Below are 21,908 nucleotides of genomic sequence, written 5' to 3'. Positions count from 1 at the left end.
GGAGTTTCCACTAGTTTCCTCTTCAACTGTCAAGCGACTATTCTACAACCAACTCCTTTCCCGCTGACGTCACAGTACATTAATTTCTCAACCGGGCGAAACCCATCCATTTTATACAAGAGTTAGTTATATCAAGGCGTGGCAGATAAATAAGTTTCTCAAACTTCCTCGTTGGCGTTTTTATTTGATTTTTATACAACCTGGAAGCCCTTATTCTACACCCAGGGTGCGCGACTCAAATAAGTTTTTGATCGAAAGTTTCAGATAGGGCCACTGTACCGACGTAATGTGTTGAAATTTACGCTATGTGTCCAGCATTGCTTTTGAAATATTAGCAATGGTTTGCACAAGGTGTGGCGAATGACTTGATTGAATAAACCACATTGGCATTCCTTTTTGTCTGCTGCTGTAAATCCATCATCAATACACGAAACATAAGTGATGAAATGTTGGGCTCAACTTTTCCATATGGTTGAACTCCCGCTATTTCGCCATACATTCCGTATCCTAACTCTCCCCGACAAGATGGAAACGAGAAATGTTAAATAACTACAAACAGTGAATGGGGAGGTTTCAAACACCAAGTTGTGACGATTGTCAGTGGCTGGGATTGCAATCGGTTTTCGTAGTGGGTAAACGGTGAAGCTCAAACCAATAATTTGTTCTCCCTCCATAATCGGGTTGCAAATTATCACCAGACCCCTGGTTTGGGATATTTGCAAATACTCGACTGATGTCGTTTCTTAGCAACGCCTTCTTCCAACTGACTGCCTTCACATCACGTGATAATTGGCAACTTTTTAGCTCTTCATGAAACAGATGTTCGTTGATTTTAAGGTTGACAATAAAAATTTAATAGCGCGATTGTAAATAAATATTTTTCGTTTTGGGTAAAATCAAATGTTTCAGATTTCTCTTGAATACTTGCTTTCATTCCAGAGACGTAAACTAAACAAAAGCAGAAGTTTTTATTTCGCTATACTGGTGACGTCACTTGCAACTGACGAAATTGTGTAGCTTCTCCAATGATTTGACGTATTCGCGGTTCTCAACAGCAGTGGCTAGATTGATGACGTCATCGCCGAATTCGGAACCGATTCCCCGATCTGAGAGAAATTCCAAAAGGGAATCGTACATTTCCTACAAAACAATTGTACATTTCCTACAAAACAATCGTACATTTCCTACAAAACAATCGTACATTTCCTACAAAACAGTCGTACATTTCCTACAAAACAGTCGTACATTTCCTACAAAACAATCGTACATTTCCTACAAAACAATCGTACATTTCCTACAAAACAATCAAAAACTCCTACAAAACAATCGTACATTTCCTACAAAACAATTGTACATTTCCTACAAAACAATCGTACATTTCCTACAAAACAATCAAAAACTCCTACAAAACAATCGTACAATTCCTACAAAACAATTGTACATTTCCTACAAAACAATCAAAAACTCCTACAAAACAATCGTACATTTCCTACAAAACAATCGTACATTTCCTACAAAACAATCGTACATTTCCTACAAAACAATTGTACATTTCCTACAAAACAATCGTACATTTCCTACAAAACAATTGTACATTTCCTACAAAACAATCGTACATTTCCTACAAAACAATCAAAAACTCCTACAAAACAATCGTACAATTCCTACAAAACAATCGTACATTTCCTTCAAAACAATCGTACATTTCCTACAAAACAATCAAAAACTCCTACAAAACAATTGTACATTTCCTACAAAACAATCGTACATTTCCTTCAAAACAATCGTACATTTCCTACAAATTAATCAAAAATTCCTACAAAACAATCGTACATTTCCTACAAAACAATCAAAAATTCCTACAAAACAGTCGTACATTTCCTACAAAACAGTCGTACATTTCCTACAAAACAATCGTACATTTCCTACTTGTAAAACAATAAAAAATTCCTACAAAACAGTCGTACATTTCCTGCAAAACAATCAAAAATTCCTACAAAATAATTGTACATTTCCTACAAAACAATCAAAAATTCCTACAAAACAGTCGTACATTTCCTACAAAACAATCAAAAATATCCACAAAACAATTAAACTTTGCATGTTATTGCAGCTTTCTAGAGGAAAGTTGTGATAAACCTGCAGATAATTCCTTATGATTTTTGAGTTACTCTGCAGTTTACTTGTCAGGGCCAGTATGAATCAAAACATATGTGTTGGCATCTCTATTTATTATTATTGCGCATTTCGCATGTATACCTTTGACTAAATATTTTATCCTGTATGTTCAACTAACTTCACACATTACTTACGGAGTCAACATTTTCCATTTCTATTGAGTAGGTTTTTTCAGTGATCTCCCCACTGTGCAAAATGATTGACCTTATGCTGAAAACATTTGGGTATTCTGCATTCAAAAATCATTCCTTCACCTACTTTATATTTGCATTGGACAACTACTGAAAATAGTTAGCAGATTTATAAACATAATATCCAATTAAAGAAACATTTATGAGAGGTTTATTAAATTACCCCCCGGACAAAAAGTAGTAAAATTTAAACCTGTTTCATCTTCAAGTTCTGCGTCAGGAAAATAGCAATCAAAAGTTAAAGCATCTTTCGTTGAAGGTTTTTCAATTTCCACAGAAAAGTCAGGTTTGGATATGATTTCCTTAAAATTAAGATTTGCATACTTATACACTGGTCATATTAACCCCAACCAAATTCACTGTATGTTTATTGTGGTGGGATTGGGTACCACATATCCCTAATTATGATGTAACAATTATTTCTGTACTTTTATCAGAAATTACATTATTGCTTTATGGCATGGTTTGCATAACAACTGTTGCTATCAAGAACTGAACTACATTCAAATTTTATAAATCTTATTAAAACTAAGGGTCTTGTGTTATTGAGCTTGATGTTACTGCCAAATTGTTTTGATAGACAGCTGCCACATTATAGCACATTTTACATTAAAATGAGTTTGAGCAATTATGTGGTTATTTTTAATGCAAAGTGGTACTCTGATAATACATATAAATTAAATTGACAGCATTTCATATGCTGAGCTCGTGTAGTCTTGAATCTACTACCCCGGGAAGGTGTTCAAGAACACCATTACTTGTCACCTATAAATGATAATGCTTATTGTAATTCACAATCTTACAGAAGACATAAAATAGAAAAAATGTATTATGGAAATACCTCATTAGCATCAGGGTCATCCTCGCCAGCTGGGGGTACAGACTGGTTCACGTTGAACAAAATTTTAATTCTAGAACAACAATTTTTATTCACTAAATAGACATTTTTCAGTAATTTGGCTCTTGGAACAGTTTATAGAATAGCAATCTACCACCAAACACATTAAAAGGTTAAAAAGTAAAACACAGAATGTCAGCAAAATTAGCAGAAAATTTCCACATAACAAAAGTTGATCTTACTTGTCCCCTTTGATTTGCTTCTCAAGGGAACAATCTGCTCCATTGATTGAAACCTTCCAATCATCTGACAATTGTGGAATTTCAAGCATGGTTGTTTTCTCATTTGAAACTTCACTTTTTAGCAGCTCTGTGAACTTTTTGTCACCTGTATCCCAAACATTACATTGATTTTGCAGTAAATTGTGATAAAAAGTCAAACTCACTTTCTGTGTGGAACCCACCACAACTACAGGTCAGGGATGGAACAGAGCTTTTTCCGTTAAAGGAGCGCGACCAACTTGGAGCAAGATACCACAAAGATCGACTGTGACCAGATAGCGCACAACTTTTCACAGACAAAATGTGTGAGGTCAACAGTGAAGAAATGTGCTCAGGTCTAAAAAAACAAATTTACTGGCACAAATATATTGATCAATGAGAACTACAGACAGGTGCACAAACAGTTATCTAATTTATGTTCAACAATTAAATAGTTGCATTAACTACCATCAATATGGAACAAAAACATCAAGCAAAGCAACAACACTACCACTTTCATTTTATTTCAATTGGCCAATTATAAAAAAAAACTTGCCTGGTTGTCGGTTTTGTGAAAATTTTAAACGATCTAACGTACTGTGTAAAACTTCTTGCAAATGCTGAAGACATTTTTAATTCGTATGTAAACAATTCGAAGCAAAATTACCTAATCACAAATTGTTACAAAGAAACCACGCCGGAGATTCGACAACGTGCGCGTCGTACGTACTTTAACTGTGCCGTTATAGTAATATTTTATTTAATTTCTTCATTGATATGCCAGACACACATAAAAATAACTGGACTATTTAAAACGTTTTCGCTTTTCCAACAGTTTTTCGTGCAAGGGTTGCCATAGTTTCACAAAATTTCGCGATGATTGCACAGGGGTTGACGATATAACAATTGGTTCGTTGTCATGTACTGCTGTACGAAACTTCTATTTTAATCAAGAAAATTTTAGGCATTTTTTCCCTTTTGACCGGAGTAAATCCCCGCCCGCTGCATTATCCCGGCGCAAGCTATTTTTTATAGCGACACAAAGAGTTGTTACAAAATTAGAGTAAAACCTTGTGTCTTGCATGGAAATAAAATCTTGCACGGAAATATTGGTTTGGGACTGTAACATACGTCACATAAACCAGTGCTTATATTGCGTAATGTCTTGTGGGCAGCATTGCACAAGTGTTGCACAATTCATTTCGTTTGCAGTATCGCACAAGCATTTGCAAGCCCGCTACTAGACATTGGATAATTCGCAATTTCCGATCCAAGTGTTAACCCCATAATGTGACCCTAATGATTTGTCCATCGAATGTTCTCGAATAAAGTGATTCATTTAACATCCTGTTCAACACATAAAATGTTCTCCTATGCTTATGTCACACCACACCTATGTTCTTGTATTATATTAACCCAAGTGGTGTACAACACGGTATGTGACTAAACCAACCAATAAGCTTCCAATAGTCCATGTATATGCCTAAAAATATCCAAAGTTATACCACTTCATAAAGGTGGAAATAAGGATAAAATTAATAACTACAGGCCAATATCATTGCAACCATGGATTCCGATCAAAACATTCAACAATAACAGCATTGACAGAGTTTCACAATCACATCACTTCAGCACTGGATCAACGGCAGCGCGTTTCCTGGCAGTTTTTATAGACCTTGCCCAGGCATTCGACACTGTAGATCACGCAAAACTGTTATTAAAAATGCAAAACTATGGTTTTCGAGGTAAGGTGTTTCGTTTCTTTAAAAACTACCTGCAGGGCCGCAGTGATTAATGCACCAATGTAAACTCGGAGCAATCTACATATGAAGATGTATTGTATGGAATTCCTCAAGGCAGCATCCTGGGACCATTGCTTTTCACTCTTTGCATAAATGAAATACCGGACGTCACCTCCATGCACTCAACCATATTCGCTGATGACACCTGTCTTTGGTTATCAAACTCAGACCCAGGTAAATTAGGGCAAGAAGCTAAGTTACAAATGAACCGCATACACCAATGGCTTTGTGCTAATAAATTATCATTAAGCTGTACAAAAACCTAAGTTCATGATTTTCACAAAAAACAAGAATTATAACTGGTCAACTGTTCAGGTGCTGGTAAATGGGAGTCCTCTCACACAAGTTTCCAATGTGCAGTGTCTTGGTATAACAATAGATAATAATCTAACATGGCAACACCATACAAAAAAAGTTGGCACAGTCTGCAGGTGCTATGAAAAAAGCTGAACAAAATATGTGAACGCCCCGTACAGTTTATTACAGTTTAGTTCATCCTCATTTGCTTTACAGACTGATAATTTGAAGTTTTGCTCCCTCCACATACTTACAACCAGTTTCATCCCAACAAAATCGAATCATAAAAACAATGTCAAACAACCTTACAGAGCATATCTTGGGCCCTTGTTTCACCAACTCGACATATTGTCTCTCAAAAAAATCCACATCGTAGAAATTTCAATGTTTGCCTTTAAATATTTCAACTCAATTTTTAATTTTTAATGACAAATTTATGCGTGTCAATCAAGTCCACCAACACTCTTTGTTGTATTTTTTTTCTGTGCCTCAGCACTTTTGCAATCATTGTGTGTTTTCTTTCTGAAACACTACTGTAACATCTAGCTGCTTCCCAGAAATCAGTAGTGCTGGCGGTTGGTAAAGGATTTTCCTGTGTACACAAAATATGTCCATTATTTATTTATTTCGATTCGCGGAAACTGACTGACTGACGTCATGTGCGCCTGTTAAGTGGGTTCTATGCATTCGGTTCGAATCTACTCTATTGTATTCGGAATCGTCGTTCTATTTTTGATCTTCTATTCGGTGACAAGACACTACTTTATTATCACTGAGACTCTACAAGCAGTGATGCACCGAAACAGCTATTTTTATATTCGGCCGAAACCGAATATTCGGCAAAAGTTGCCGAATTAATTCGGCCGAATAAACCGAAACTAATTTTGGTATCCATCTCTTTCAACGCAATAAATTTAAACAAAACATGATGTACTGGATTGGATCTAATCCTATCATACAGCCTTTTTGGCGCTTAAAGAATAACCTCGACTTGTTCCAACTGCTATAACTTGATTTTTATCATTTCTGTGAAAATAAACAAATGAAACGAACACAATCCTACAGTTTAAACAAGGATTCTAACCTTTTCTAAACTTTGCGTATCAGCGTTTTATGCAGTAAAAAAGTTTCGGTTTCGGCCGAATTTTGCAGAAATATTCGGCCGAAACCGAACAATTGCGAAAACCTTAGTTTCGGCCGAATAAATTCGGCAAACCGAACTTTCGGTGCATCCCTATCTACAAGCTATTTGCCGTCTTTGGATTTATTCCCACAGCCTGATACTAAACTGTTTGCTGGTGAGGAAGCAGCATGCCATAGCAACAGTGCGAATACAGCGCTCGAATTAAAACATAGACCTATTCATACGCTTGTTAACAACCGGTTCGATTGGACTGTCAAATTTCGGTTCGAATCAGCTCAATCCCACCACTGGTTTAGGGCTGAATGATTCAAAAATAGTCTCAACATCTAGCGGCGGTTTCGCTTGTTTGCTAAAAACAATTCCTGAGTCTTTGTGACTGATGAAGGGGGATTAGACCAACTGTTGATCTACAGAAAAAATGAGTACCTGAGAAATCCTGTTTTCAAGGCCCTCTGCAATAATGCATCTAGCGATTGTCCCGCTTGTTTCCTAGTGACCGTTGATGGGCCTGGGTGCTTGCATAGGGGCCTAATACTATTTAACGTAAAAAAACAAACAATTTTGCTCTTGGATGAGACTGTACAGAGCAAGGACTTGTGGAGCCTCCTGGAAGATCTTATGGCCAACAAAGGGGTTTAAACAGGGGGGGCGCTTCGGCACTTTTTTAGTAACTAACTTTGGTGATATTGTGCGGAGGAGAGATAGGCTTTGCATAAAACCACAAAAGAACTTCATGTTCATTTGTGACAGAGGATTAAACACAAGGTGGGCATTTTCCACCGGCGAAACTTATTTTAATCGAAAGTCCTCGAGGATGCACTCAGCGAGGTTTCGCAAACCGAAAATGTTTATGGGATTGCAAAAGCACTTTTATAATTCTCAATGCATTGTGCAGAGAATTCAAGACTGCATTTAATTGCAAATGGAGTTACGTTTGCGATTTATTTGGTCACAAAATAAACCTAAATTTTTTCTGCGTTTTTAGCCAAGTAATGTCCAACAGGGGGGATGCCCCTGAGGGAGCGTTTAAGGTAGTTTTTTCGCAATTAATTTTGACCGGAGTCAGTAACCCCGTTTACATGACGGTTTAAGACGGCTTCGAAGCTGACTCGCCGATCCGACTCTCTCGTTTTCGGCAAAGAGAAAAAGGCAAGCGTCTTAAGCCGTCTCGGCCTTCGATCTAACGCGGAGAGTGGTTTACGGGACAGCTTAAGCGATTAAGTCAGCTTAAACCCAGTTGCGACAAGTGCCGCGAAGAAGTTCGGATTAGGTAATTTGTTTATGAGGTTGTGCGTTGAGGGTTTGCTGTTTACAATAAACCTTAAAAGTAATAAACTAGTTCTAGTACAACTACGTGAGTATGCTCTATGCTGCAGGGGCGAGAAGGATGTGCTTACTCGAGTTAATTTTGATAAATACTGCGCAAGTGTTAAATGAATTGTACAAGCATCAAGATACAAAAAGCAACATTCGTTTTGAGGACCTAAGTTGCATTTTGGAGACCTGAAGGAAACAAATGCATTGCAGGAATGCCGACACTTGCTTGAAAGAAGAATGCACTTGTGTTGCTGCTGGATGTGCTATAATATAACAATAATGCAAACTGGTTGTTTATTCATATTTAGGCCACTGCATCTTATTTATGCAAGGATTATGTGAACAACAATCAACCATAAAATACAAAAGCAGGCTTATGTAAACCTTTTCTTTTTGTCAAAAAAAAAACAAATATGACAAGAATGCCATGACACAAGTTTATGTTATGTAACTATCACATCTTCTGTATATTTGTTTCAAATTAATTAACATTGGGCTGGTATGAAACATTCCATTCAGTCTTTTCTGACACTCAATTGTACATGGGATTACAGGATTAGACAGCTTCTGAAAAGGAGAGTAAAGAAGGACAGAGATAATTAATACTACTAAACATGAAATTTTCACTTGAATACTCTTACCATGGTGTAGTTGTGAACACATTCCAGGAAAATGCAGCCTTTTAGTTTAATCAGAAATTAAAAAAATATGGGTTGCAGCAGACTTTCTAGTTAAATCATCTATTATATCTGGTAAAGTAAACTCACATTATAATCAAGGACCAATTTACAGCAAGCATTTGCGTAAACTAACTGCCAATAACTTTTCTCTGCATGCTTAGATTAGAAATATTGATAATTTATTTAGTACAGGGTCTGAATTTACAGCCTGTCAGCCCGAGACAGTTTAACTTAAGCTGACTAAAAAGCCCCATGTAAATTCGTCGTTTTCGCGCGTCGAATTTGAAAATCACGTGACCCGGTCACGAGTCGACTTGATGCTCAAGTCGACTTGGCCATGTAAACAGGGTTTGTGTAAGTGGTTTGATAAACAAAAAATCACGGATAGGGAAATTTCTTATCTTTCAATTTTCAACAACAACCAGCCCAATTTCCCGACTCAATCCCTGCAAACCACAATAAAAATGCCCAAAACGCGCTGGAAATCTCCCCGTCTAGCGTCTGCGCCCATGCAACACCCATTGCATTGTTACATATAATTTTCCTCACGCAAACTCTCTTAAACAGAAATTTTTCTTACGCAACTCTCTTTTAGAACCTTTATGGGTATTAAATTGGAAAAATCCTGTTTTCAAGGCCCTCAGCTGTAATGCATCTAGCGACTGTTCCGCTTGTTTCCCAATGACCGTTGATGGGTCTTGTGACTTACATATAGGGACCTAAAATTCTACAAAGTTGAAAAAAAAAATTTTTGCTCCTGGATGAGACTGTACAGAGCAAGGAACAGGGGGGTATACCCAGCCCTTGGGGGAGGGCTTTGACACTTTTTCAGCAACTAAATTTGATGCCATTGCATAGAGAAGAGTTGGAACTTACAAAAAATGCAAATGAGTGGGTAGTTAAACGATTCATTTTTTTGCAAAATCCAATTCAATTTTTTGTTGCTCATTTTACCAAAATACTGAGTAACCAGGGGGGCAAATGGCTCTAGGGGGGTGGCTAAACCATTTTTTCGGAGACTAATTTTGATCAAAATTTGTAGATATGGGATGGATCCTTCAAAAAATCACGAATGATTGGACACTTTAACCATTCATTTTTCCACAAATACAGCCTGAATTTTTTGCTCCATTTTCAACATAATTTTCAGCAACACACACCATCAAGTAACTACCTAATTGAAATAACCCAAAACCCCCACTAAAACTGCCCCAAACACCCTAAAATTCGCCATGACAACAGCACGCACATGTGCGCTCATTCGACCGTAAATTTAACTTAAATGCATCACTGCTTTGCTTGGTGATGCATGAATGTCTATTGCGACATAGGTCCACACGGTGGGCATTTCCCAGCACCAAAACTTATTTTCATGGAAATACCAATATGCGTCCTTCACAGAAATACCGAGATGGGCAGAAAACAATTGGATTTTTGGCTAAATAATGGCAGCTTAATAACCACAGGATTCCGTATTATTCATGTATATTAAAACGCACAGTTCAAATCGGGGAACCAAATTATTTTGTACAAGCACGATGACGTCATTAACAGCTTTGCACCATTTGTGTATTTTTACGTCATAACAGTGACGTTATACGGTGTGTGTGATTGTGACGACGAAGAATAAATATGAACCAAAATGACGTCATCATACGTCACTTTCTTTCCCGGGCGTTAATAGACTGACGTCATCAGTTCCAACACGCGGTGGTTCAACAGTCAGGTAATTGTCATATTGTTCGAATTCGACTTGATTGTCGCGTTGTAGTTGTTGCACGGTGATGTCAACGCTACTTGGTTGAATCGCAGTGACGTCATCTTCGTTTGGATACGTCAGAGGCGTGTTAGAACCGCTCTCAGCATCCGTGGACAACGGAGTGAGTTCGTCTGAAGTCGTGCTGGCAGTCACTGAAGACTTCCCTGTGAATAAAACCATTTAAATTGGTTGGGCATGACATGGAGCCCCACTGCAACGATTCCATCGACAAAATCATGCTCTACGTCAGCACTGCACACGTCACAATCACCTCAGTCGCTCCAATCAGACGTAATAATGAACAACATAATTTATTCACAGTGTTTAAACGCAGACAAATTTAAAGAAGCTCAAATCACAGATTCACGGTCGACGAGTTCGATTTGTTCCTTGTTGCCTGGCAACCGACCTAACACAGAATCCACATATTTACCGAACTCTAACGACATCTAGCGGAATGAGCCTTACCCGCGAGGCAGTCGTCAACTTTTTGTTTATCCTTTACAATGAAAAGTGCAGCTACTAGGAAGGAAGCCCCGCTTACAACGGCAGCGAACAAGGTTATGTACATAGCGCGCTGTAGACCGATGTATTTGGAGAAGTAAGTGTCCGGCATTGACGAGATCAGACTGTCGGAAAGCTGGTAATAAAGTATGGCTCAGATTAGCTCCTTTCCTCCAGTGACGGGAAATTTAATGATTTTAAGGTCGGGAGAGGGAGCCCGTGAGTTGTACTTACCACGCCTAGAAGATATGGACTCCCGGCGTCACCGAATAAATGCATGGTAAGGATTTGAACAGCATTCGCGGTCGACCGTCTACTGGGCATTGTTACGTACTAAAACAACGATTGTTAGTAAAACAATGGGTAAAGAATCAAAACATAGATATCATACCATAGTCATATCGCCCACTAGTGTCCAAGTTAGACACATCCCCATATCCGCAAGAAAAATACAAACCTGTAAACAGTAAGTATTCGCCAACAAATTCTCAATAATCTGTTTTAATTGTTACGTCACAATGGATTTACCCAGGCAGCTGGAAGGTTGACAGTCGTCAGTTGAAACCCGAGCAAAAGTGAAGGACCCGCCGCTAACAAACCTGCAACGGCAAACAATATTCTTACGTCAGTACACTAGAGAGTATGACGTCATCATACCGATGGCGCAAACGAGTGGGTCCGCATTCTTCCTTCCTTTGTCCTTCCACAATTTGGCACTTTCGGCACCGATGACAACTCCCAGGAATCCGGCCACGCACGTCACAAGACCGAATATAAACGAAACACTAAAAACAATCACTGTTCTAATACAAAATACCACAGTGTGACGTCACAATCACATACTCTCCATATTCGCATGCGTCATCAGTGCATGGTGCGAGTTGTCCTGTGACGACCTGGCTGTAAGCAACGTAAATTGGGCCCCAGATTGTCAAGGATCCAACAACAAACGCCATGAAGGTGAAAGCGATCGTCAACAGCACAAAACTTTTACTGTCAAAATAAATGTTTGTTGAATCAAGTTGCCATGGTGCTATCTTGTGACGTCATAATACTTAGGGGGTTCATTTCATTGGTTCTACGGCGAACTTACTTGGTCAGAATGTGTTTCAAGTCGCGGAAATAATTTCTCTGGTTTTCATTCGTTTCGATGCATTTCTTGTCCTTCGCCTCCACAGCGCCACGTTGCGGGTTGGGCACCACGATCATCATCACAATCATTGTCACCAATCCCAAAACCGGCGTGAACTACCATAAGAAATAAGGTACAGTAATAAAAAATTTAATTAAATTTGGTGTTTTTATCGACAACATACAGGAAATATGTTCAATCTAATTTGACGAATCAGAATAAAATTATTTTTAAGATGAGGAAATAATTAGTTGTTGTTCCTATTTAAATGTGTTCTAACCCTGAGTGCCCAGTGCCATGATCCAAGTCCTTGTGCTGCTCCAGATCCAACGATGTATCCAAGTCCACTAAAATACGATACTTGGTAAATATAAGCAGACGTATGTGGCACTTCATGCAGAGGCATTTGACACTTAATGCAGAGGCATGTGGCACTTTATGCACAGGCATGTGGCACTTTAAGTAGAGGCATGTTGTACATAATACAGAGGCATGTGGCACTTAATGCAGAGGCATGTGGCACTTTATGCAAGAGGCATGTGGTACTTTATGCAAAGGCATGTTGCACTTAATGCAGATGCATGAGGCAGTTTAAGCGGGGATTTAAGTTATTCGTCAAGTGCGTTTAAATAATGCTTTTGATTGCGACGAAAAAAATCAGTGAATTGTTTTTTTTTTGCACAAACTTAGATAACACTTAGCGCGTTCTGTTACAATAGTGACGTCACAATCAACAGAAACAAAGCGTCGAAGAGCGTTGCAAACACAATAAAGAGTTTCCAACGACCCACACTCAAAGCTTTAGCTGGAAGTAGCGTTTTGCCAAAAGGCAAACAGGAACATTCCATTAGCGTGATGTAAGCGCCGTCCTCTCCAAGCAGCACCAGTCGCCTGCCATACATTAACTACCCAGACCCACAACTCTGTGCTTGGCTCGAGTATCCTCCCGGACAATACGCGGTGTTTAATGATTGCTGTAACACTGCGTTCACTCACTTTAACGTTACTCGGTCTGAACTCACTTTGGATCAATTCAACCTTACTCTTGTTTCTTACCAATATATTTACTATGGATATTTGAAATTTGAACATCATTAAATATTGTTGGGAACGCACGATGCAGCAATTTGGCCATCAACCCCTTCGAAGGGTGTCAGCCGTTTTGTGCAACATCCAATACGTCTACATTGTGTTGGTTTAGACATGATTGGGCTTTGCACATTACGACTGGCCTATTATGACATCACACAGGTTGCACATTACGACAGACCTATTATGACATCACACAGGTTGCACATTACGACAGACCTATTATGTTATCACACAGGTTGCACATTACGACTGGCATATTATGACATCACACAGGTTGAACATTACGACAGACCTATTATGACATCACACAGGTTGCACATTACGACAGACCTATTATGACATCACACAATGATTGCACGTCACGTCCAGCTTGTCACACAAGTTTTTTGGGGAGAGTGGGTTAATTTGCAAAGTGCCGGTCCATGTTTGACAGAAACCTCTTGAGATTTGATGACAAAACTCCATTATATGAAAAATACTTATTATGGTTTCTATGTTTTTACACCACGTGGTTCCTTCCCGCCTTTTCCTGCAAGCACGTTGTGACATAGAAATCACTGGGTTTCAATTAACCACAGAGAAAATAGGTACTTTCCAGGTCACTTTACACTCACAACTATTCAAACTCACTTTTTAACTCTTTGTGACGTAGAATGAGTCAAAACTATAGAAAATAACCAAGGTTTTCTCTAAAACTTTCAAAAAACAAGGATAAGAACAGAAAAACCCCACCTTTCTTAAAGTTTCAAACCATCAAAACGAACAACTTCCAAGCTTGAAAGATTTCGTGAATATTAAAACCCAGCTACCAACACAAAGGAAGTTTAACCAAATATTCGTAAACCTCTGATAAGCAGAAACTTCCCGGCAAACCGTCCGCTGGAACTCTCAAACGAAAACTTCTTAAATTGCTGAACGGCCCAGACTATCACGTGGAAAATATTATGAGAGACGAAAGAAAAAAAAAAACGAGAGAACGCATCCAAGCGGAACCGGTCAACTAGGCATGGAACCGCAGGTCGACTTTTGTGGTGAAAAATACATTCTTTTATTGCACATAAACTCGCGCAACCATTTTTTGGTCTCACAAAAACCGATATTAGATTATTGACTACACGTCACAGTGACGTCAACTAAATTCGGTAAAAATCTAAATTACCGCCACCAGTAGCTGTTGAGCAAATGACCTTATCAACGGAACGCGCTGTCACGAAGTAAATGTGTAACAAGACACCAGTGTTTGATCAGCTTGTAAATATTACCAGTGCCTGGTACCACAACCTGTCCCATGTCAAACTTGTCAGTCGATAATTAACTAAAAAGTTACTTCGTAAAAATGCAATAAGATCAAACACGCAGCAAATACATTTACAACTTTAAACTTATTCCAGTTACCTTTCAAATAAGGAACAACATACAATTAATTGGAAAGCTATTTGGCTCCGTCTACTTTAACAAAGTTGAAACGAACCACTGAAAAACTGTATCTCAAGAGAACGCACTGTTCGATTGAAACAGCTCCAAATCGTTCGAAAGCATTCTCTTCCGGGAATATGACGTCAAAATGGACTTTATGCAGGATCGACGTAACAATGCAAGTCACGCGCCCAGACGCATTTAATTGATTCGAAATTTGCTGGCAGTGAAAAAACTTACAACAGCAAGATTTTGTGACGTCACAATCAATTATTCATTGTTAACGCAGCTATATTCTCGAACAAAGCTTGGTCAGTCGACTTTACGTCACAAAAACACTTATTTCTCGACAAACAAACTTAGATGCGAAGCCACACCCAACAAACCACGTGACTGTGGTTAGCGAAGCGTGAAATATGTGTGGTATGCGGACGCCGCAGGGAGCGATTTGAGAACGAGGAAGTATTTGACCCATATATCGACAACTTACCTTCCAACGGGAATGGCGAAGAAAAACACTGAAAGCATTCGAGTTCTTTGAGTTTTAACAAAGAGATCGGCTATTATTGTGGGGGCGACGGTTGAATACGATGCCTCTCCAATCCCAACGAATCCTCTTAGTAACAAGAACAGATAGAAGTGCTGCAAGGAAAAGTCGTTGTTACCTTGCGTTGCGTTACAACTAACAATCTTTACTATGACGTCACGCCCCTAATATTGAGTGCACAGCATGAATCAGTGTGATGCATTGTGGAAAGTACTTTATCTGAACAGCGTGACGTCACAGCGGGTTTTTTCAGTCCTTGCAACTTGTGGCAAATATTCATGCACGGTTATTATACGAAGTTTTCAATTTAGAATGGCAACATTATAAACAACAAGAGAAATAGAGACACGAAATAACTGCGCAATATTTATTGCGCTCAATCCCCTTTAACAACCGACTGTTACGCATTATGACGTAACAACTAACACGGAAGCGCTAAAACCAAGAAATCACGAAGCGGCAAAGAGCGTTCCCTACTTGAAAGGTGTTTGAAGTAATATTTTGTGTAAAGTTTATCACAGCCCGGTCAAATAAATAAAACCGGATTAAATCAAGGTCACTTCCACGCTTAGACCACGTGACGAATGAACTTGAACTTTACTTGAAGCGGGTGTTGGAAAATATTCAAATTTGCTTGAGGTAAATAAGGATCATCGATGTGATGTCATTGTATAGACAATGGGAATAATGATCATTATAATGCAACAATGGAAGTAGTGAAACATGTCACATGTTTGTGGTCAAACTTTCAAAATAAATTAACATAAAAATCGCGGGCCGCAAAATTAGGGTCAAGGTCAAGTGTTAAGTGCATCCAATAAGTTTACGCTGAATACAAAAAATCCTAAACGTGTGATGACTTGAAGAGTGACGTCACTGGAACCCGGCAGTCTTGTGACAGTGTGACGTCATAATTGGGGGTGAAACGAGAATGACTCACTTGTCTATTGTAAATGAATGAAGCGAGTAAAGTACATCCCGACCACACCAGCATTCCAACCAACATCACAATCTTCCTGTTGAATCTGTCGCCCAGATAACCAAACAGCGGAGCAAATACCATGTAACTGACGATGAAAACGGTTTGTATAAATCCAGCTGATGCGTTGTTGATTTCAAAAAAGTTTTGAATTTGCAGCAAAACACCTGCGGATAAATTGGATTAGTAACAAGTGTGATATCAAAAACAAAATTGAAAAACAAATGTTATTGTGTTGCTTCTCAAATTTCGATATGACGACGTTGGTGGTTACAATGGAACATTTGTAATTGCTGATATTCTTCCAATTTGTTACATCAAACAAATAATACGAGGCATGTGTTTAATCGCTTGTGGGCAGACTTGTTGATTATTTGCGTCGGTGGATTGGTGCAACCAAGTCGCATAATCTGGCAAGCGTCGAATACCAACCCTGTGCCTCCCGTGAAAATGATAAGAAAGCATGGGAAAGATTGGGAGTTGAAATTGGAACATTAACTTTTATCGAAATTACATCAACAACGTCTAGACTATAGACCTACAGACCATCCGACATATTCATCAGGCTGCTTGTGCGAAAATACTTTAACTATTCACACGAAATTAACCTAGCAACCTCTTTGACCTTGTGCCGCTTCCTGATTAGCCGATGGTTAAACCAATCAGGAAAGCTGACAAGAACGTGGGAAAGAAGACAAGATTCGCATGTTAACCCCTCCAGCGCGCCACCACGTGTATGCAGTACATAAAGGAACAACAACACTTGGGGCGCTATATTACTAGGTGTGTAGGTGACAATGCAGAGCTGTAAAAACGTGGCGGGGAATTAGCTGTATTTAAACAATAAAGAAAACGCAACGTTTTAACGGGATTGAGATTTTGTGTAACTAAAGTAACCTTTCTGATTAAGGTTACTTTAGGTCACCCTCTAATAAACCAGGAAGTTCCCTGTAAAGCATCCTGAATGCTCTCGGTTTCAAGCCAACACAACTGCATTAAAATCACTCCACTCAAAACAAAGTCAACTCCCCTGGTATTATCGACTGCAAAATATTTTTTTACAAAAACCTTCGAGCAGTTAAAATCTCAGAAGATAGTTGGGTGATTTTTTGATAATAAATGTCTTCAACTAAATTACTTCAAATCTTTTGCAATTGCTTTTTTTAGCGGATATGCAAAGAAATATTTTCCAGCGACGGTAATTTATGTTGTTCGTACAAAAAACAAGCGAGCGCCGGCCAAACATAATTTAAAATTAACTTTCCGCACCATTTGCACTGCGAAGAATTGGAGTTCTTGGACGTGAAGCATGTTACAAGCACAGACCATCCATTCAGGTTTGTTATAAAAGACTTCACAAAAGCAACAGGAGCACACCGGAAGTTTCGCCACGGCGCCTCACACCACCCTTTATCCGTCTATAGGGCGATTGCATAGGGTGAAGCAATCAGACTATGTAGGCGACCTGGTTTCCAAGGCCAAGTTCTCAGAAAAAGAACACTTAAGCAAGGTGCCATGCTTGTCTATAAAAGACCACCGACACTATCTTGCATATTAACAAACTACAAACACTGCGTAAGCAGCAAACAAATGGCCAGTGTTCTGACCTGTACAGACAGCTTACAAAATTCATATTATTGGCTCCACTTTGCTCATCAAACTACAAACAAATTGCACTCTCAGACGATCACTACTACTGTTCGCAGTGGTTTGTTCCAACTACTGTTCGCAGTGGTTTGTTCCAGCAATGTCTTGCATATAAGTCCCTCCCAACCAACACAAAAAAAATCCAACAAAAGTTTACTTGCCAATAATTATGGAATATATATGCCACGCGGTCACAGAGCAGTTTTACCATTGATAAAGGTGACGACAACATAGCTTAACTCAGCACAAATCAATGTTTGCAAATCAACCGAACATTTGCGGATTGCAATGTTCACGCGGTCGATACTGCCTTTGAGCTGAGCAGGCAATTCTCGTGCCTTCTCATGCACTGCTTGCAACACAGTGTATTGCCTGCCCTTATCACATTATTGTGCTTACATGAAGGAACTGATGATGGGAAATACATATTCCTAACAACAGCCAGGCTGATCTTGTTGTTATAAGCTAGTGCTTTCTGTGCATTATAACACAGGAATATACTAAAGATTTTCTTTTAACAAATCTTAACACAGAAAGTGTTAAATTTACATGCAATTGTTGATTGTTTTATAAATAAACATTCATTCAGGTTTCACAGTTTACAGAGTGGTGTCCGACCTGCTATTGTATATCTGTCCATGTAGTTCAACAAGTTGATAGTGAAGAGGATTCCAACAGTGAAATATTTTCTCCGCAGTGAAATCTCTTCCCCGCCATCTTCTTTTGTGAGGTTTTTCGTCATTTCCTGTTTCTGGGATGGATGACGCGGTTTGATTTCGTGCGGAAGCAAAGCTGAAACAGCAGGACGAATATTTAGATGAGAAAAAACCACCTTTACACAACTTACTTAATATCGAGTTTCAAATTACGTATATTTAAAGTGATTTATTTTCTAAAGCAGGAAAGCGTGGTGACAACTAGAAGGCTCCATATGAGGTTGATTGTTACGTGTTATTAGGGTCACTGGAGGTCAAGTTAGAGGTCACGCGAATGGATTATTTGACAACTTTGGCTTCCAACACATGTATTTATATTTTAACACACTAAATAAAATGTGTTTAAAACGAATATTGCAAAAATAAAACAGCATTGATATCAACGCCGCCATTCAACCATCCGATGCGGTTAAATGAATGGGACTTCCCCCTGACGACGCCTGAATAGCCTCGGGTTACTTCTGGTCGAGGTTACCTTGGGTCACAAGGTGGTTCGACGAAACGGTTTGGAATGGCGCGGGTTCTTATTTATTCCTTTACCTTCTGAACGTTATTTTAGTGTAAAAAGTTTTATCTGTGATTTAGGAACAAGACACAGAAACTAATAGAACAACATTGTATGTCAAAGTTGAATAATCGCAAAAACTTAACATAGATTAGTCATAAACACACATATGACGTCACTAAGGGTAACAGAAACAACCCCCAAAGTAATATAAAATGTCCAATAGTGAAGTATGCAGCTTCCTGGACCAAGCATAGTTGGTTGATTTTAACTGACTTGTATTTAGCGGTGCTGCTATACATGGCAATGTAACAAGAGCAGTTTAGGGTCAAATATATTCAAAGTAACCAATTGTAAACAAATTTAATTTTGCTGTGATCAAAAATCACAACTGCAGTTCCTTGCACTTGATGTATTATCAGTGGTTTTGTGAGTTATCAGGCGACTTAATCAAGCTGCCTTCAGGCCATTCATAACCACCCATGCATGCATTAAGACTTTTATGACAAAACCACACATTCTGATTAAGACTTACATTGCATCAAGTGACATAAAAACTAATGAGTATTTGTCTCCATGACAACAATTTGATGCATGAAAATTAGTCACATTAAAAAACTTTTCCAATTTCACAATTTGTTTTTCCCGATAATATTGTAATGATAAGAGGTTTAATCTTTGTGGACTTTGGTCGCATGGTGTCAATAACACTCCTATGTTTGACTTGAATGCCAACATGATGTAAGACAGACCACAAAGTCTGATTGGGATCATGTGCATTTCACAATATTCAACTACAATGAATAACTGTGTTCTGTGTACACTCCCTACCAGCAAGTTATAAAAGCACAACTATTTTTATGACTAGAAGTATAATGGCATGGAATAGCTTTGAACTTGATTATAATTAAAATATGTACATACTAAACCAAAGCAGCCAGGAGTAACATTTGAAGCCAATTGTTTTACACCGTGGTAATTTGTCAAGAAACATTTAATCCCAGTTTAGAGAGAAGAAGAAATTCCCAACCTCTTTGACTTCCATCTACTCCATTAGAACTTCCATCACTGCTGTTGTCATCACTATTTCTGTTTGGAGCAACAGTGGCAGAAGACATGCTGATTTCAGTGGAAAAACTATGCACCTTTTTACACTTAACACCAACTTTTTTAATCACTAAATTATTCTTTCTTTGATTTCACTAAACTACAGAGAAAACAAATAGTTAAATCTACAACAATCTTTATGGTGCTGAAAAACTACCAAGACTCCAAAAACTGCCAAAAACTATTTCAATGTAACACGTATCAAAAATTTTTTCCAAGTAAAAATTGTTGTTAATTATTGATATTGTAAGTAATACTTTACGTAAAATCACAGGCCAACTTTTTGCCATTTTCATGTTTTAATTTTTGATATATTTCCTACAAAAAGTTAACACTTGGTATGCAAATTATAAAGTTGATTTTTTCTGCAATATCTACAAGGAGCAGGAGAATTATATTAGTGGAAGCAAACTTGTTACTGACAAAAGGTTTTTTCTGAAAATTAGTCAAAAGTATTCTGATATAAACCAAGTTTTCCTGTTTCAATGCTGACCAGATGTTCCACTGTCTAAATTTTTATCTACCATTCTACTATAATTTCGTTCCTACTATAAAAAAAACATATTGAAAACAATAGGCGTACTGAAGACTGATATTATGGGCTAGATAGAGATTTTATGAATGAAAAACCAGACGCAGTAGCAGCACCTAAACTCGCCTTTGATTATCCAAACAGACAACAATGTAATTATTACCAACCATATACACTAAAAAGTACCCACAGGTTTTCAAATAAAGACAACCTGATGGTTAAACACCAGGAAAATATCTAAAATTGTTGAAAAGTTTAAACTTCAAGCAACACTGGCATATTTATACTATGCAATATTCTGACGCCTTTGGTGACAAAGTAAAGTGGGAATGTCACCTTCGCTCAATCACAACTGCTGAAGAAGGCTTTATTTATAGAGCAAAGTACATTTTCGCCCCAACACAAGCCGGCATCTTTCTTAAACAACAGCAAGGTCACTCGTGCGCTACTACAAGCCTGAAGAGGGTACTACAGGTCAGACGCAGTCATGCGGAAATTATTTAATCTGGTGATTTTTGTTGAACCAACAACGATAAAAAAATGTGCGGTATTAAGTTTATGCGTAAAGCCAGAAATGTCGATGCTTTATGGATGTTTTATGTCAGAAAAATATATTTTGCCTAAATACGCATCATCAGTTTCTGTCAGCGTAGTTTCAATAAAAGCCACCAAAGCAACACAAACAGGTAAGTTGACACGTAGTCCAGTACACTGTTTCCCAACCTTTATGTGGCCACGCAAAACTTGGTGGTCACCACAGAACGTCAAGTTCCACTTAATGTTATTTCGATCAAATATTTGTTTTATTTTCTTAATCGAGTAACATAGAAATGCAAAAGCGAGCGCATCAGTTTGAATTCTTTCTAAAAAATGTAAAACTCAACTTTGTGGCCTATATGTATAGTTTTAAATAGTACAATACAGAATTTCGGACAAAGTTGAATATTGTGGTTTTATGTAAACACTAACCGAGCTTCTAGTTAACAATTTTTGATGATAATATTACCTTTAATTTATCGATGCGTTCCCATTCGTTTTTCGTTGAAGGATGAGCAACACAGGCAAGAAGGTCGAAGATTTCTTTCATTGGAAAGACAGAGGAAAAGGAAACAACAGTTATTGGTGTTGATTTCTCATTTCCATTGTTCCACGAAAGTCTGCTTTGTTGTGTAATAAAGCCCCTGTTTCAAAAGGTTTTGTTTTGTTAAATGCCAGAATCTGTTTTAATTCTCAGAGTTGGCTTCAAATAACAGGTTTAAAACAAG

At 38.2% G+C, this 21,908-nt stretch overlaps 2 protein-coding genes across 2 annotated transcripts; both read right to left on the bottom strand.

The window, feature by feature from the left end:
* Positions 1-899: 899 nt before the first annotated feature.
* On the bottom strand, positions 900-4,184 carry LOC145889516 (complement component 1 Q subcomponent-binding protein, mitochondrial-like). Its single transcript, XM_082980481.1, has 7 exons — positions 4,024-4,184; positions 3,653-3,825; positions 3,450-3,594; positions 3,211-3,280; positions 2,563-2,671; positions 2,313-2,407; positions 900-1,140 (listed from the first exon to the last, which is right to left on the bottom strand). The coding sequence occupies exons 1-7, from the start codon at positions 4,095-4,097 to the stop codon at positions 991-993; spliced, it is 816 nt and encodes a 271-aa protein (XP_082836607.1). The 5' UTR covers positions 4,098-4,184; the 3' UTR covers positions 900-990.
* A 5,978-nt stretch (positions 4,185-10,162) lies between these two features.
* Positions 10,163-20,207, bottom strand: LOC145888640 (protein spinster homolog 1-like). The gene is made up of 13 exons (XM_082979438.1): positions 20,035-20,207; positions 18,402-18,575; positions 16,098-16,303; positions 15,101-15,252; positions 12,383-12,449; positions 12,064-12,218; positions 11,814-11,963; positions 11,628-11,755; positions 11,499-11,569; positions 11,362-11,427; positions 11,205-11,303; positions 10,935-11,106; positions 10,163-10,630 (listed from the first exon to the last, which is right to left on the bottom strand). Exons 1-13 carry the CDS (start codon positions 20,120-20,122, stop codon positions 10,359-10,361), a joined length of 1,800 nt encoding a protein of 599 aa, XP_082835564.1. The 5' UTR covers positions 20,123-20,207; the 3' UTR covers positions 10,163-10,358.
* Positions 20,208-21,908: the final 1,701 nt, after the last annotated feature.

Source organism: Ascidia mentula, chromosome 2, assembly GCF_947561715.1.
Source record: "Ascidia mentula chromosome 2, kaAscMent1.1, whole genome shotgun sequence".
NCBI classification, from domain to species: Eukaryota; Metazoa; Chordata; class Ascidiacea; order Phlebobranchia; family Ascidiidae; genus Ascidia; species Ascidia mentula.
Note: the sequence above shows the minus strand (reverse complement) of the source record. Positions and strands in the feature narration are given on the sequence as shown.